Source organism: Ziziphus jujuba, chromosome 8, assembly GCF_031755915.1.
Source record: "Ziziphus jujuba cultivar Dongzao chromosome 8, ASM3175591v1".
In the NCBI taxonomy this organism is placed as follows: Eukaryota; Viridiplantae; Streptophyta; class Magnoliopsida; order Rosales; family Rhamnaceae; genus Ziziphus; species Ziziphus jujuba.
The window spans coordinates 24,505,474-24,522,101 of NC_083386.1; the positions used below are offsets into that span (position 1 = coordinate 24,505,474).

The 16,628-nt window shown below is 29.1% G+C and overlaps 3 protein-coding genes across 4 annotated transcripts in view; all 3 read right to left on the reverse strand.

The window, feature by feature from the left end:
• The window catches only part of LOC107414702 (chloride conductance regulatory protein ICln), a 34,599-nt gene extending 20,931 nt beyond the window's left edge, over window positions 1–13,668 (reverse strand). Inside the window, exons 1-7 of one of the 2 annotated variants that reach the window (XM_016022862.4) lie at window positions 13,384–13,667; window positions 12,539–12,662; window positions 11,859–11,973; window positions 11,698–11,757; window positions 11,517–11,579; window positions 11,315–11,409; window positions 10,903–11,088 (exon numbers count right to left, since the gene is read on the reverse strand). In XM_016022862.4, the coding sequence (XP_015878348.3) occupies window positions 11,017–11,088; window positions 11,315–11,409; window positions 11,517–11,579; window positions 11,698–11,757; window positions 11,859–11,973; window positions 12,539–12,662; window positions 13,384–13,550 (696 nt within the window). In that variant the 5' untranslated portion in view covers window positions 13,551–13,667 and the 3' untranslated portion in view covers window positions 10,903–11,016. Of the gene's footprint in view, window positions 1–10,902; window positions 11,089–11,314; window positions 11,410–11,516; window positions 11,580–11,697; window positions 11,758–11,858; window positions 11,974–12,538; window positions 12,663–13,383 lie in introns of those variants that run through there. The other variant, XM_060819512.1, reaches the window with a different exon arrangement.
• Window positions 7,151–8,867, reverse strand: LOC107414680 (small ribosomal subunit protein uS10y). Its single transcript, XM_048469619.2, has 4 exons — window positions 8,712–8,867; window positions 8,471–8,610; window positions 7,746–7,859; window positions 7,151–7,458 (listed from the first exon to the last, which is right to left on the reverse strand). The coding sequence occupies exons 2-4, from the start codon at window positions 8,580–8,582 to the stop codon at window positions 7,316–7,318; spliced, it is 369 nt and encodes a 122-aa protein (XP_048325576.1). The 5' UTR covers window positions 8,583–8,610; window positions 8,712–8,867; the 3' UTR covers window positions 7,151–7,315.
• A 590-nt stretch (window positions 13,669–14,258) lies between the features above and the next one.
• LOC107414706 (small ribosomal subunit protein uS15) lies at window positions 14,259–16,481 on the reverse strand. The gene is made up of 5 exons (XM_016022865.4): window positions 16,324–16,481; window positions 16,161–16,233; window positions 15,931–16,069; window positions 15,262–15,448; window positions 14,259–14,500 (listed from the first exon to the last, which is right to left on the reverse strand). Exons 1-5 carry the CDS (start codon window positions 16,344–16,346, stop codon window positions 14,467–14,469), a joined length of 456 nt encoding a protein of 151 aa, XP_015878351.2. The 5' UTR covers window positions 16,347–16,481; the 3' UTR covers window positions 14,259–14,466.
• Window positions 16,482–16,628: the final 147 nt, after the last annotated feature.

Consider the following 16,628-nt stretch of genomic DNA (forward strand, 5'->3'; position numbering starts at 1 on the left):
CTTTTTTAGGTTGCTAGGCTATAGCTACATGTGATAGCATCAACACTGCTCACCATTTGAAAATCGAACTACAAGGAATAATTGATCTAGCGGTTTAAGAGTTAATTGATTTTTATCCATGTAAAGAATGTGGATTAAAAAAATTGAATATCCATATATAGGCATTCGGACTCAAAATACAGTACCACCTCATATAAAATAATACCTTCAGTTTAATTCATACTTTTGTATAAATTATTTACTAATTTTTTTTCCATATTTTAGTAGTTTATTTATAAATTTGACTACATCAGAGAATTATTCTATTTCCAATATTATTCTATATAAATGTAAACGTAGACATATAATCTTTAATTCAAAAAGAAAATAAAATAAAGCAAATAAAAATATACAAAAAATTTGACTTATAATCAAACAATTGTGGTACTTCATGTTCATCACCATCATGATCTCCACTATCACACGTAGAACACTAACAGTCATGTGGCGTTTTGCATTTAGAAGTTCGAACATGGCCATGTTTGTTATGCCGGATTGGGTAGGTCAGGACAAGACACAGTCCCAGTTTGGTGTTTGGAAAGCAAATATGGAAGGGAGACATATTTATCCCATTGGTCATTTTATCCTAAATGAAGGGGACAAATATGACCAATCTAGAGACTGGGTCACTTTTGTCCAAGCGAGCTTTCTTTGAAGCATCTCTGGCCGTCCCGTGATTGTTCCATCCAAGCTGACCCATCCCCTTCGAAGCATCTCTGGCTGGTGAGTTCTTCTTCTTCTTCTGTTTCATCGATCTTCCATCATCATCATCTTCTTCTTCTTTTTCATTTATTTACGTCATTTTTTTACCTGAAAAATTATGAAATTTTATTTGTTTCATATCATTTGTTGACTTGCAAAATTAGCTTCGATCTATAAAGTTAGGGCTTGATTTGATATTCAGGAGGAAGAAGGCTTGATTTTGGAGGCTTAAACTAGAGCTAAAGCATAGTGTTCTGTTTTTGCCTATTGTTGATGTGTTGCTTATGATGCGTTGGTTAGATTAATTCTGTTTGTGATGTTGGTTTGAGAAGTAGAATTAATTTAGGCAATGTTTGTGTGCAAAGAATTAGAATTAGATGATGGTGATAGTTGGGTGATAATCGTGTGTTTGCTTCAGATTCTGGAGCAACCTATAGAGATCTGAATCCCACTGATCTTGTCAAAGAGGGCTTTGAGTTGGGATGCTGATAAAAAAGAGTCATACACTTTTGAAGCAAAAAATATTTATTAAAAAAAAAAAAAAAACACTCAGCGAAACCCCTACACACATATAAACAAAGTGGAAGATTAAAAAACATATAATAAAGAAAGGCTAACCTTGTTCTTTCCTAGTTATGGAATTGAGAAATGATGAAACTTCTCCTCTCTTTACTTTAGCTTATCCTCTTTAGCTTGGTAATCCTCTAGATAAACAATGTATTCTGCAAATCAACAATTACAGAGGCTGCCAAAATATCTGTTTGTTGTAGTTATTAGAAATATTTTAATTTTTAAAATGCATAATTGAGTATGTGAGCATATCCTGTTTGTTTATACTTTAATTTCTTAACTTATTATTTTTTGCATGCAAAGTCAAATGGGAAGTTAATTAAGCATGGCTAATGCTCTTTTGCTTTCTTTGTTACGTTTGTGAATGCTTTTCTTCACGTTAAAAGAGCTGTTATGTTGGTTAGATTAGTGCTAGATTGTCCTTTGGCAAACTCGGATGCAAGTAATCAAGTATGTAATGTCAAAAATGTGGGAAAACAGGATTTGAATATGGATTTGGACTTGGTTGCATGATTTTGCAGGAAAAAGCAAAGTTGACATTTTGATCTCTATTTAATTTCCTGGAATGAATTGTTGTATTTGGCTGGCTGAATTTTCTATTTCAATTGCCTACTTTCCTATTGGATAATCAATATTTTGTTTTGCATTGTATTTAAAGAAAGTATTATCATATCCCATGCTTTTAATATTTAATTCTTTACTTGTCTTCTACTCTTTGATATCCAATATATTTTTTTAAACAATCAGACAATTTTTCAAAAATTCAATACCTAATATTGTCTTTCAAGACTTTGTGCTTTTTGCTGCAAGTCTTGAAGATAAAATTGTAAAATATAAAATACATGTTTTTTTTATTGTCAAAAATGGATGAAATTGCCAATATATTATATATTCTTCTTCTTCTATAATTTTTATAGCTAATCTCTCGCTAGTAATCTTTAGTGCGCAATAAAAACTATAATATTGTGGGTTTAAAAAAAAATAAAATTTTGCATGAAAACACGCATTATAAATTTATAACTTTAATTAAATATAATTTTTTTTTTAAAATGAATATAATTTTTAAATTTTTCATTATTAAAAAAATAAAAACTATAATTACAAAATAGTCCGATCCTGCACCAAACATTGGATAACTAGTCCACCATTCAGTCAAGAACTATACCAAATACAGTACTGCACTATTATATTCTGTCTGATCTTGTCCGATCCAGACCTATTATGTCCGATGCAGTCCAATTCGAACTTGTCTTGTGTATCAAACGCCACCATAAGGGGTCTAGTTTTGGTTTGAAGTTCAATTAACATGGCCCATAGATGGTCACATAAACCTAATTTTCCTTTTATTATTTCATGGAACTTTTTGTTTTTGGTTAATGACTATGGCTACGCGTGACTGCACCATCATTGTTCACCAATTGAAAGCTAAACGACAAAAAATAATTGATCAAGTGGCTCAAGAGTAAATTGAATTTTGTCCACGGGTGACATGAGTTAATACAATGTCTCACAATGTCTAAAGTTGATAAGGACTAATGAGTAGCCAAAAAAAAAAAAATCCATATATTGGCATACCAACTCAAAATGCAATTAAATTAAGACTTTTAATTACTTCAACATATTAGTAAATAGTATTATAAAATTAAATATTGCTACATTATTGATAAATAAATTTTGTGCATATTTTGATAACTCTTATATTATGTATTTATTTATTATTATTATTTATTTATGTGTTGAGAAAAAATCCAACACCAGGCTTTTTTTTTTTTCATATTAAAAAAGTAAAGTAATAAGAATGAAAGGTGTTAAGCTTTTTATCATCCTGATGTGACCTTCCTACAGTATCGTCACTGCAGTAGAGTTTAACCATAAAATTCGTGATGAATTGGCGTGCCACCTTTTAGATTACAGGAAATAGATAAAATAATAATAATAATAATTGCGAAAATAATAAAATTCTAATGCCTTAATGATTAAAAGATTTTAATTAATTAAGAAAAAATAAATGAAAACAATGCAAAAATAATAATAATCTATATAATTTATAATTTATAAAAGAAGAACCATATATAACACGTGTCAACATATACTTCTTCCAAATTCCCTCTAAAAACATTTTTTTTTTATTTTTTTTTTATTTATTATTCGTTATCTTACATTTTTATGGATAAAATCAAATATATATAAAATTAATTTTTGATATAATTTTCCATAACCATCAAACAATTGATATTACTATATATGGTAATAATTTTTACATAATTAAAATATTTCATTTTATTTTATTTACCAAATATATATTTTTATCCTTTTAAAATTATATATATTTCAATTATTATAATATTATATAATATAATATCATATTATATTACCATGGTTGATTCACAAGATGGTATTGTAGCTTCTTTGGCTAAGTATATATTATATAATATATATAATAACAAAATTATAGCCAGATTATGGCCTAATGTAATGTATACTAAGATGCACTTTCATATTTAATATTTGATTTTATTTTATTTATCAAATAAATTAAACATATTTGGCTATAAATATATAAGTAACACCTTCAAGTTATTTAAAATTTTGGTATTCAATCTTTTGTTAGTTTTTAGTCTTTTATATTATGTTTTAGTTGTTAAAGTTTTTTTTTTTTTTTAAATTTCAATATATATATATATATATATATTTTTATGGATCCTAAACATGATCATGTTAATCATAAGCACGGACGTGAGCTATGTTATGAATTTTGATTGAAATTGAAGATGCTTAATCAAGACATGATAATCAAAAAGAAAAGAAGATACTTCTGATGAAGAATCCTTAATTATTGATTCACCTTTGTCTATCAACTTTTTTAAAGCGATGGAGAAGAAAAAGATAAAAAGAGAACGACGCAAGAGATTATTCAGATCGAGGGTATGGAAGAAAGATCAATACGATCGTTCAAGCAATCAAGTGGTGCCGAAATTTTCTGACTTTGAGATAATTTCATTGAACACGAAGTAACTTAAGAAAATTAAACGTTTGTCCTAGATATTATAGTTTTTTTTTTTTCTTATTACGCTTTTTTTATTGGAATTGAAATTAATAAAAATTTTATTTTAGTTAGTATAAATTATAATATAGTTTTTTTGAGGCGGACAATATTTTTGTTTTTGTAGTTGGCTAATATAATTATTTAGGTATTCAATATTTTGTGGTTTGTTTTTGTTGTTTTAACTTAGTTTTCATTTATTACGTAACTTAATTTTTTAATAAAGTAGTGGGAATAAGAACAAATAATTTTTTTATTAATCTATAAACAACTCTTAATCGCATCCAGTTGGTAAGATGTATTGCGTGAGTATTATGATATCACCAATTATATTTATCTTAATTAAGTGCTGGAATAGCGGATTATCCAATACTATTTGCGATTCGATCATACTATATATGTTTCAACTTTCTGTATTTTTTTTCAATTTTTTTGAAAAAGACTCTTTCAAATTAAAAACTCCTGAATTAACTAATGGATAATCGCTTACCAAAATAGGAGTAATCTCTAAATTCTAATTGTTACTATACTTGTATGTTTTTTTGTTTTATACCAATTATAAATTAAAATAATACATAAACTAATAAATTTAATTTTAGTTTTTATAAAATCATTTGTACAAAGTTCCAAATAAGATAAAAAAAAATTAAATATAATCTGCATGAATAAATAAACAAACTTTCCGAAAATACATATTTAACCTCAACCCTAAACCCTAAATGTATATAAAATAAAAAATAAATTAAAAAAATTAATTATTTTCAAAGAGTCAATTAAATAGGTCAACATTTTTTAATTTGAATTCAATAAATAATTTACCCTAAAAATTTCTTTACCCAACTCTATCGTCCATGATAAGCAAATCTAATTTTCTCTCTTCTATTTTTTATAAATATTTGGATAACATACCATTGGAAGAATATTTGATTTACCATATTATATAGATTAATCTTCCATAATTTTAATAATATTATAATAGTTACTTTTATTGTTTTTTTTTTCTTTCTATTTTTCCTTATTAGGATATCATTGAAGAATCATAATCATTTTGAGATTTTTACCATATATATAACAATATATGTATATATTGTTCACCATTACTTATATGTATATATAACATAGTATTTTTCTTTTTATTTTCCTTCCTTTTTAAAATACATAATTTTTCAAAAATATAAATAAATAAAAAAAATAAAAAAATTAACTACTAATAAGAAAAATGTTAACCTATTTAATCAATCCTAAAACTATTTAAATTTTAATTATTTTACTTGAGGATAAATATCAACTTATCTCATAAATAACTTCTTTCCATGATTATGATAATTTTAGACTATTGTTTGTCACGTAAGTTTATTATTATATAGATTTCTCTAAATATGTAATAGTTATTTTTATTTTTTTTATTTTTTCCTTATTAAGATGTTATTAAAGAATCAAAATCATTTTGAGATTTTCGCCATATTAGTTTTTTACAAAATTTGTGTTTGGTCAACAAGTAAAAAGTATTCTGTATATTTTTTATTTTTTTGAGTTCATAGAAATAGAGAATAATTTATTAGATAATCAAATTAATATATGTATATGTATATATAACATAATATTCGATACTTTGTAAGTTTACAAGATTACATGCATGTGATACTGAGTGTGATTCATGATTTTATTTATATATTGTTCATTATTCTTTTTTTTTTAGATAATAAAAATACATGAAAATAAATAAATATATATTTTATTTGGATATAAAAAAATATAATATCATAAATAATAGTTGTTAAACAAAACAAAATAAAATTTATATCTAAAACAAATTATTGATTCATTTGAATTTGAATTTTATAAATGAAAAAAATTAAATAAGTAAATATTTTATAATTTGAATTTTATAAATAATTTATCTTATAAGGTAAAAATGTATTTATAGGATCAATAATAATAATAATAATAATAATTAAATAATTCAAAATTAATCATTTGTAAGAAATTAAAAAAATATTTGAATTTGAATTGTATAAATGGAAAACATTTGATTTTAAATTTAATTCTATAAATACATTTGAATTTGAATTAAAATTTTTTAGATGAAAAAAATTGGATAGAAAAATTTTATAGATGAAAAAAAAAATATATAGGTAAGCATTTTTAAATTTGAATTCTATAATTGAATAATATTATTCATAAAGATCAAAGTTATGGTTATTAACAAATTTTTATAATATAGATTGAAAAAAAAAATAAAAAATAATTATTAACAATAAAATTTTTAAATATATTCTCAAATATAATTAATTATTATAAATTATTTTTAAAATTTATCTAGTTATACATACGTGTATCGCACGGGATGAATACTAATAATAATTAAAACCAATAAAATAAACAATTTAAGAAACAATACAAAATTATATTGTTAAAGTTAAATAATAAATAGTATAAAGACCAATCCTAAATAAAAATTAAATAATAAACAGTCACTGCTCTGTGATAACACGTAGAATTAAAAATAAAATAATTATTCTAGTGTAAAAAAGTACACTAGAAAGTGAGAAGTGTCTTCAATTGCCTTACATTTTGAGAAAAAATCTTAAGCAACTAGGTGGAGTTCCCTTATAAGGCAGAGCAGAGGCAGAGATACCCTTACAAGTTTCCTGCAGAACAAACTATCTGCTAAATGTATCTGCTAAATGTATGATGCATTATAGACAAAAGGCAAACCTAATTTTATCAGAAAGATTTTACGGTGGATGGGTGGATAATTGTCAAGAAAGAAGAAACTTCCATAAAAACAGGCAGTTAAACAAGCTAATAGTTCAATATAAACCAATAAGATTTTGCAAACTCTTTCAATATTTCATTTAGATAACATAACCAAAAATTTCAACTTTTAACACATCGGATAAACAAAAAAAAAATCTAAGAATCCTAGAGAAGCAGCAAAGGCGTAATGGTGGGGCAGATCTAAGAATCTGCAATGGTAACCTCAACCTCTACACCAGGTTCAATTGTAATGGACGTAATCTGCTTAACTACGTCAGGGGAGCTAAAAAGGTCAATAACTCGCTTGTGGACACGTAACTCAAATCTGTCCCATGTGTTGGTACCTGCAAACCAAAAACAAAAGAAATATAAAGATCTAAAGGGAAAATAAAAAGTAATGCAAAAGTATATGTAGTTCATAAACAAAATAGAAAGAATGTAGAAATTGCCTATAACAACATTTGAAGCACTGCATAAAAAAATTTAGTTTTAACAAACGAAATAGCCTTTAGCATATAGTTATGCCATGGGCCATGATGTGGGGATTTCGTATGGATACTCGAGAAAAAAATGCAAATATCTATAAAGTCATGCACTTGCTACAAATACAAAACAAAACGAAAATAATTACCTTCACCACAAGGGGACTTCCTGGTGGTGATGTGCAGAACCTTAGTTGGCATTCTCACCGGTCCCTTGACCCTCAATCTCTTGTCCTTTGCACCACGAACCAAATCCGTACACACTAATAAATGGAAAATAGATATAAGACCCAGTAGCATAAACAAAATAACAATACAACTCAAGCATATTACAATCCAACCAAATAGAATTAACATGTAAGAACAGAAGTTGGAACCCATCTCAAAAGCGTTGGCAACAAGAAACTAACCATAACATAGGAAATGCTCCTATCTAACTCCCAGAAAAAAAAAACAATATCCATACGAACCGAATAAAAAATTCATTCTGAAAAGGTTAACATGACAAAATCGAATTGGGTCCCCTGACTAAAACAATGAACTAAATTATCTGAAGTTTCTGAACTTTTCAGTCTACTCACCCAAACACCAAGTAATATACATAAAAAAAAAAATCTATTTATTTTCAATCAAATCTTTCTGATACACATAACAGTGAAAGAGGTGTAATTCGATCCAAAATGGTGGAAAACAAAAAGATAGAAATTAACAATCGAGATGACCTCCTCATTCCTGTATGCTAGAACTGAATTTATAATCATAGTAAAAATCTAAGACTAACCGGAACAACAATCAAGAGGGTGATAATAAATAGTGATAAGCTAATAATGAAAACGTACAAAGTGCAAAAAAGATAGGAAAGCCAAGAAAATACCCTTTTCGAGGTTCTTCACGTTCTTAGAAGAAAGGGTGATCCTAATCTTGTGGATCTGCTCCTGCGATTCCTCCAAACCCGGCTTCGTCGCCTTCATCGCTGCGTACGCCATTGTTTTCCAGCAAGTTTTCTTTGCTTTCCTACACAACCAAATAATCCCACAATCGGCAAAATCACAGAAATCAAACCTCAGTCCAAACGTAAATCGAAAACAAAAAATCAGCGAGGCTGAGATAAACACCTTTTGAAATCGCTTGCAGTGCTCGTGAGAAGGAGTACTGGCCGCTTCTGCTACTTCTCGCGCGATAGGAATTCGACGCAGAAATATTAGGGGCTATTTATCTTCATCATTAGGGTTTTTCTACAATCCCATTTCGGGTCTGAGCCACTGGGCGGCCCATTTCTTAGGTCTTCATTTTGAGTGGGCCGAAACATTAATGATAGTAATATTTTATTATGACAAAAAAAAATTTATATTATAAAATCTTTTATTGAAAACATAATAAACAATTTTAATTAAAACTTTTGTAAGAAAAAAAATTCTCCTATTTTTATATTAACTCAATTAATTATTCATGTGAACAATTATATCACCTTTTTTTTTATTGTTAAAATAGCTCATCAAAGTCTAAATTTTTGAGTTATGCCAATTAGATGTAGGAATAAATATGTTATTCATGTGAATCAATCATTTCAAGTTTTATTATTTGATCTAAAAATTTTTTGAAATATGTTTTATAAAATTTTAAAAAAAATTACATTTTAAAATTAGGAATATCAATAGATATAAAAATATAACATATTGAATGGGAGAATCTTCAAATTCAAATCATTACCTAAACAAACAAAAACTTTTATCATTATATTGTTTCGACAAAAATAACTATTTCTAATTTAAATAAATTGATTTGGTATAAATTTTAATAGTTGAAATCACATGGCCATCATGGCATAAAGTGGTGAATTCAATTTAAAATATTTTGTTCCTATAAAACATGAATAAATCATATATGTCTTTTATCAGAGTTTTGTATATTATAATAAAATATCTGGACTTTTATTTATATTTTTGAATCAGATTGAAGAATGTTTGTTTATTTGCAATTTTTCATAGCTGAGATCGTATAAATGTAAGCTCAAAATCTCATTTAAAAAAAATTAAAATGAAAAGTGAAAATGAAATTACAAAACAATAACTGAATATGCTACCTTTTTCCCATAACAATAAAGAAAAAATTTATAACCCTAGGCTATTTATGTAGCACCAAAGAAAGGTATCTCTTTCACAGAGTATTTGAGAAGGAAGTACAACATAAGTAGGATTTTATTTCACAATTAAAGTGTCTGAAAATAATGTAGAAATACAATATAACGAGGACTTTATTTTAAAGATTAGGGTTTTACTAAGTAGATGGAGCTGATATGTTGTAATGAAGTTACACAGGATAATGTCAAATAATTTTTTTTTTTTTTTGATCTTTTATGAAAATAATAAATATATGTATACTTGATTTTTTGATTATTAAGGTTACTCGAAGGCATGCGTCACACATAGACCACAAGAACAAAAATAACAAAAATGTTTTAAAAACCAAAACATTTATCTTATACCATACCATATAAATTAGAAAGAGAGATGATTTAACTTGGGAAAAGATTTAAAGGAAATCAGAAGTTCATAAGCCTAACAATCCGCTTTAGTAGAATTAAGGTAAAGTGGATTAACTTCAAATTAATCCACTTTAGTAGAATTAAGGTAATGGGACACGCTTGGACAGATACATTAGCTAACAATCCGAACTCATTATGGGCCATTTATGAGCTTGCTTTTAGAGAAATTAAGTATTACAAGATTAACATATTAAATTTAATTTCTGTAATAAAAGAATATATTGAATTTACTAGGTTCATATTGCATATTCCCTCAAAAAGTTAAAAATAAACGTTCATATTACATTTTCTATTTTTTTTTTTTCCAAGAAAAGAAGTTCACAATGCATGCATGAGTCCTTGGCATGTTGGGATACTGATTAAACATCAACATTACTTGATTTCCAAGCCTACTATGAATCGCTCTTAACAAATTTGAGGCTGTTGTAGCAAGGTCATACAACTTTGGTACACTGAGGTTCTCCAATATGTAAATCAAACATAGTCTCAGCAGATTAAGGTGTTTTAGAGAAATTCATTAAAGAGAGTAAAAAAAAATAATAATAATCATAATAATAAAAAGGTGGGGGTGGGGAAGGGGAAGAGAGAATAAAAATATCTTCACCATCCTTGTACGAAAATTTAGTGAAGAAAAACATGAACAAAGATACAGCGTTTTAGTTTGTAAATTGTCAGAAATAAAATGGCATCCCTTGGAGATGTGATGGCTTCTTGCCTGAGTTCGATTCCCCATCCACAGTAACAACTAATAATAATAATAATAATAATAATAATAATTTTAGACTGCATTCAAAAATTATATTCCAAAATAGAAATAACGAACAGTTATATTTCATAAGTAATATTCCATATATGTTAAAAAACACAGAATAGGCTCATTGATGAGCACTGTCAGTATGATGCTCCATTTCTTCAGCATCCTCAAAACGCTGATCGTTGATCTGAAGCTGCAGTTTACCATAAAATGGTGATCAACGGCACATATTTGTAACTTAAAAAAACGGAACAGTGAAAGTTAAGAGGGAAACCAGATCTAATGTGGATGGGTTTAAACATAAAAAAAAATTAAATAAAAAAAAATAGATAAAATGCAGATTAACTCTTTTCCAGTTGAATTTTAACCATCAGCAGGAAAACTTCAAAACAGTGTAAAATTCAGATTCCCAGGCCTACCTCCAGTACTGTCCGTGCTAGGTCATGATCCCCATTAGATTGACCAATTGAGTTGGTTGAATTTTGCGACAAATGCCAGTCAGAATCTTCATCTTCTGGAAATATGAACACGTTCAAACAATTATTTGACATCACCTCATTAAAAATAAAAAAAGAATGATATATTTAAATGCAAAAAATCAGTTACTCGGTTTATTTATACCTGCAACCTCATCCTCCATCTGACTAGCGCTAAAAATCCAATTATGCTCTTCTCGATCTTCCTCTAAGTGTAAAATGAAGTGCAATATCAGTATGCAACTAAAAGAGAAGTATTATAAATTCTAAATTCAGCATAAAAATCTGGATCATAATCATTTTTAGCATAAAAAAATTGTACTAACCTTCAATCGGTTCAGGATTAAGCTCAGCACACTCACAAAATACCTCAAACAATGCGTCCACTAAATTACAAACAATGAGCTCTTTAAAATTTCAGTGTTAACAAAAGGCAAAATACGCAACAAACATACTGAGAGAGAGAGAGAGAGAGAGTAAATAGTACATTGGCTAGGGTCCGAAGGGACAAGCCTCATCTCTGTTGTCTTGGATAGTTCCACTACACCATTACTTTCTGAATCTGAATCCTCAGACTCACCTTCATCAGCTCCAGTTTCAATCTTCACACAAAACAACATTATCCATTAAGGTCATCATGAAGAAGGGGAGCAAAATTAAAAAACATATAAAAAATAAAAATGATAAAAAATAAAAATTGAAGAAAGATATCAAAGAAGGATAGATAACCCTAAAATAGAAAACATAAAGGCAAAGAGAGTTCAACCGCTAAAAAATTAGTTAAAATAGCTAATCTTACATTTCTCCATTATTTAGATTAGGGGGATTTCTTAGTGATTAATACATAAGTATCACAAGCATATCGAAAACGCAAGTCAAACTGCTATATGAAAAAATTAATGTTTATCAGTTTTAATATAAAGATCAATTTTTATATAGATTATGATGAATTCACTTATGATGAATTCACTCAATTGTGTAAGAAGAATATAATTTAATACCAAATCAAACACTGAAAGACCATCCTTACCATGAAAAGTTAAGTGACTTAAAATACATAGTTTTCCACCGCAGGGTAGAAATTACAACCAACAATACTTGTACATGCAAAGCAAAATACATTGAAGACCCAAGTACAGTGACAACTCTGACACTTCAAACCCATACCTGAGCATATATACAAGGAGAAGGATAGGCTTCTGGATCCCTTGATACAGCATGCAGTGACAAAGATAAGAAATCGACTGCATATCCTTTTTCCCTGTCAACATCACTCAACCAAACCACTTTCCTGCAAAAACACCATCAGTATATCTAATGTAATTGTTTGACATAGAACTATTCCCAAGCTTAGGTATTATAGCATGCATCGCATTAGTTCTCAAACGTTATCACAGCAGGCCTGAAATTTATTTACAAGCCGCTTCAAAAAACCGTGTCAATGTTTTCAATAGAAATAAATAAACTCTTTGCCATTTGTCAGACTTTTGTGAATACCAAAAAAAAAAATTACTATGTAATATCAATTTCTTTGCTTTTCCCTTCAATTGTTTCACAATTAAAAGAGGAAAGTTAAACTATGCGCCCCTTTGTGATGAATAATTTTAAAGTCGTAGACTAATTACCAAACTCAAACAGCTAAAAAGAAGACAGAAAAAAAGCTAATTGAGAAAGAAATTAAATTGTGACGAAAAACCAAAAAGAAAAACAGAACAGAATATGCATATTCTAAAAACTTTAATTTTTCACAAAAATGTGTAAATTTCCTTTTTTTTTTTTTCATTTTATTTTTCTTTGATGATTATATGTTCCAAAAATAGGTTAAAGGTACGAAACTTAGTCTCTATAGAATCAATTGAAGTGAGAGCATCTCTTTTAGCACCCACCAAAAAAAAAAAAAAAAAATGCAGCAAAAAATAATATGCTAACGAATTAAGGTTGGAAAAAACTTTATTTTGCATTTTCTCGGCAACCAAACATATCGACGTAGAGAGAAAAAGGAGAGGGCATACTTAGTTGAGATATAAAGAGTGCCAGGAGACTCGGGAGGGCGATTGCCAAGAACAATGGAAACGCCGGGCTGAACATGCATGAGCTCCTCGCCATTATCGGCATCCAGAAATGGTTCCCCAGCACCTTCTCCAACTCTCTCATTGAACTCTCTGATTCCGTACACCATCTTCTTTCACGGTGACTTTGGCATGTACCGTCTCTAGTTTCTCTAGGGTTTTGAGGGTTTTGGTAAAGCGCCAAATATCTTTTAGGGGCGAGTAAAATAACTGTAATAAATCGACGCGGTGGGAAATATAAAATCTCGAATCTACTACTAATGGAAGGTTTGGGCCTACAAGCCCAAAATTTTATAACCCCGTCCTACTTTATTTATATTTTTTGTAGTTGTCGTTTTTCTTTTGTAATTTTACTTTTGGAAGTAAAAATATGTAATACAAAGCAGCCGTTTCTTTTTCAAATTTTGCACGACAGAGCATCCATTTTTGAGAAACCCTTTCTGGGTTTCATCGGCCAAATGCCCAACATTCATTAAGTGTTTAAACAAGGTTTTTAGTTATAATCCATTTTTGTAAAACCTTTTTCGGGTTTCATCGGCCAAATGCCCAACATTCATAAAGTTTTTCCTACTGTTTAGACAAGTTCTAAATTATAACATTTTACGGTTGTTTTCCGTTAATGATAAACAGTTTGTTATACTATATTAAAACCGTATTTAATAGCTCATGAAATGAAAATGAGAAATTTGACAAACAGAAGTTTTCCAAATAATTTGACATTTAATAAAAAAAATTTCTAATAAACTTAAAGAAGTAGATTCTTAGTTGACTGCGAAATTCTAGAAAAAATTGAAGAACTGCAAAACTCAGCTAGAATATAGAACAAGTAAAATTCAAACTAAAAATTTACTTTCCAACCAAGGTTAAATAATAATAAAGTACCAAAATAAAAAGCAAATATCTAAAAGCCAAATACAAAGTCTTCGGTCTCAGTTCTTAGTTCTCTATTTCATAAAAAGCATAACAAAATCTTCAGAGTCCCAACATTTGCATTCCACAAGCTACCCAAAACTGTGGCGACTTGACCTAAGCAACAAGGGTGCTGGCAGTTGTTGACTCGCTGCAGATTAAAAAAACCATGTCAGTAACAACAACAAACCGATTCTAGAAGACACCAACTAGATAGCCATATTTTAGAGGCCACAAAGTTATTTTGGTAACCCCCCCCACAAAAAAAAACAAAAAAAAAAGGGATTATTATTTGAGGAATTAATCATTTGTACAGAGGAAGTCAGTAAAAAATAAAACTTATGCATTTGTGGAAGCCACGGTTATTTTAACAACAAAATAACAGGTTATACACAAAAATACTGATCACAAGACCAAATTAACGTTTCCACTAGAAGCCATGAAAAGAAAACACATGCCTCACGCACCTCAAATTAACTTTGAATGAAAAGCATATACAATTTAAGCCGAGTTGATAAATTTACTTGATACATGACTAAAATAAGATACACATGGAGGTATGAATTTGCCATCATTTCCATAATAAAGCATATAAACTTAGTTCAAGAAGTTATGACAAACTAAACTAAAGTTGCTGAACTCAATTTGGATTGCAACGCTGCAATGTAACCTAAATCAAAATAATTCTACCAGAATTTCAACAAAAGCCTTTCTATCAAAAAGTATTTGGAGAGCAACTCATAGTTGAAATAATCTTACAAGCAGAAAACTACCATATCTAACCAAAAAGCACAGAAAATAAAAAAAAGGGGATAAACATGTTCACCTATCAAAAGAATGCCTACAGAAGTAGCAGTATAATCCATAACTATACAAGCACGTTAAGATTGGCAAAGGATTTAGACAGCTTACTATTTCCAGACCGGAGGAAGCTTCTTTGTTTTCTTGTAATAGCGAGCAAGCCTATGAATCCTGCTCTCAACCAAAATCAAACGGAACTTGGAATCCTTATCCTTCCTGTTCCTCTCGAGATGCTTTCTAATTGAGACTGCCTTCTTGATAAGATGATACAGATCCTCTGGAATTTCAGGAGCAAGAGCTACCAAAGCAAAACAAGTGTCAACAAACTATAAAAAAACAAATCGCAAAAAGCAAAGCTATAAATGAAACTAAAAGCAGACTATCAGGCACCTGAAAAATGTTTATAAAAAGAAAAAGTTTGGGAAACCAAACTTCCATTTCCATCATTTAATAGACAAAGGGTCAACCAAAAAGATAAAGTTTATCTCATTATACAAGTACAACAGGGTTTTTAATCAAACAGCAAAAACCAAATTAAAAGAAGGTAATAAAAAAATTATTTATTCACTCTAAAATATTTAACAAGTAATTACCAGCAGCTAACTACTACAATCTCATCCCCCCCCCCCCCAAAAAAAAAAAAAAAAAAGGAAAATTCCAAATGCCAAATGTTGCAATCATAAAATGGGTCTCCAATCCCACATACAAGTTCAATACAATTGTATATTAGCAAAGCCACATTAATGAAAAACAAATTCTACGAAATAGAAAAAAGTATACCGTGAGCCTTGAGAATACGCAGGATCTTGCTACCGGTAACACTCTTGACCTGAGCAATACCGTGAGAATCACGAAGAATCACACCGATCTGAGAAGGTGTCAAACCCTTCTTCGCGAATTTGCAAATGTTCTCCTCAACCTATAAACCAAAACCCTCATTTTATGAACACAAATCGAAACAAAAAAATCAATAAAAAAATATTTAAACATTCAGCGGAAAATTGCCTTACATCTTGAGAAGAAATCTTAAGCCAACTAGGTGGAGTTCTCTTATAAGGCAGAGCAGAGGCGGATATACCCTTACTGTAAAAACCGCAAATACATACACATAATCAGATACTAAAACACCTATACACACTCAACCATGGTAGGAAGGAGAGAAAGAGTGTATACCCGCGACTGTGCATACGACCCATGGTTGCGGCAACGTAGATGGAGCTTTCCCTGCTTCAAGGTTCTTCGAAAACAAAACCACACAAACCCTAGCGGCCTCGCTCCTGGTTAAAGGATCGTTTTCTCTGGGTTTATATACGAAGAGCGATTCTACAATGGGCCATAGCCCAGGGTTCCAGCCCCACTTTAATTCTTTTTAAAAGAGGCCCAATTTAAATGTTATATGGATCACTAGTGCAGTCAACACCCGAACGTCAATTCTTGTTTTGATACTAGGGATTATTATTTATTTTAAATTTTTTTTT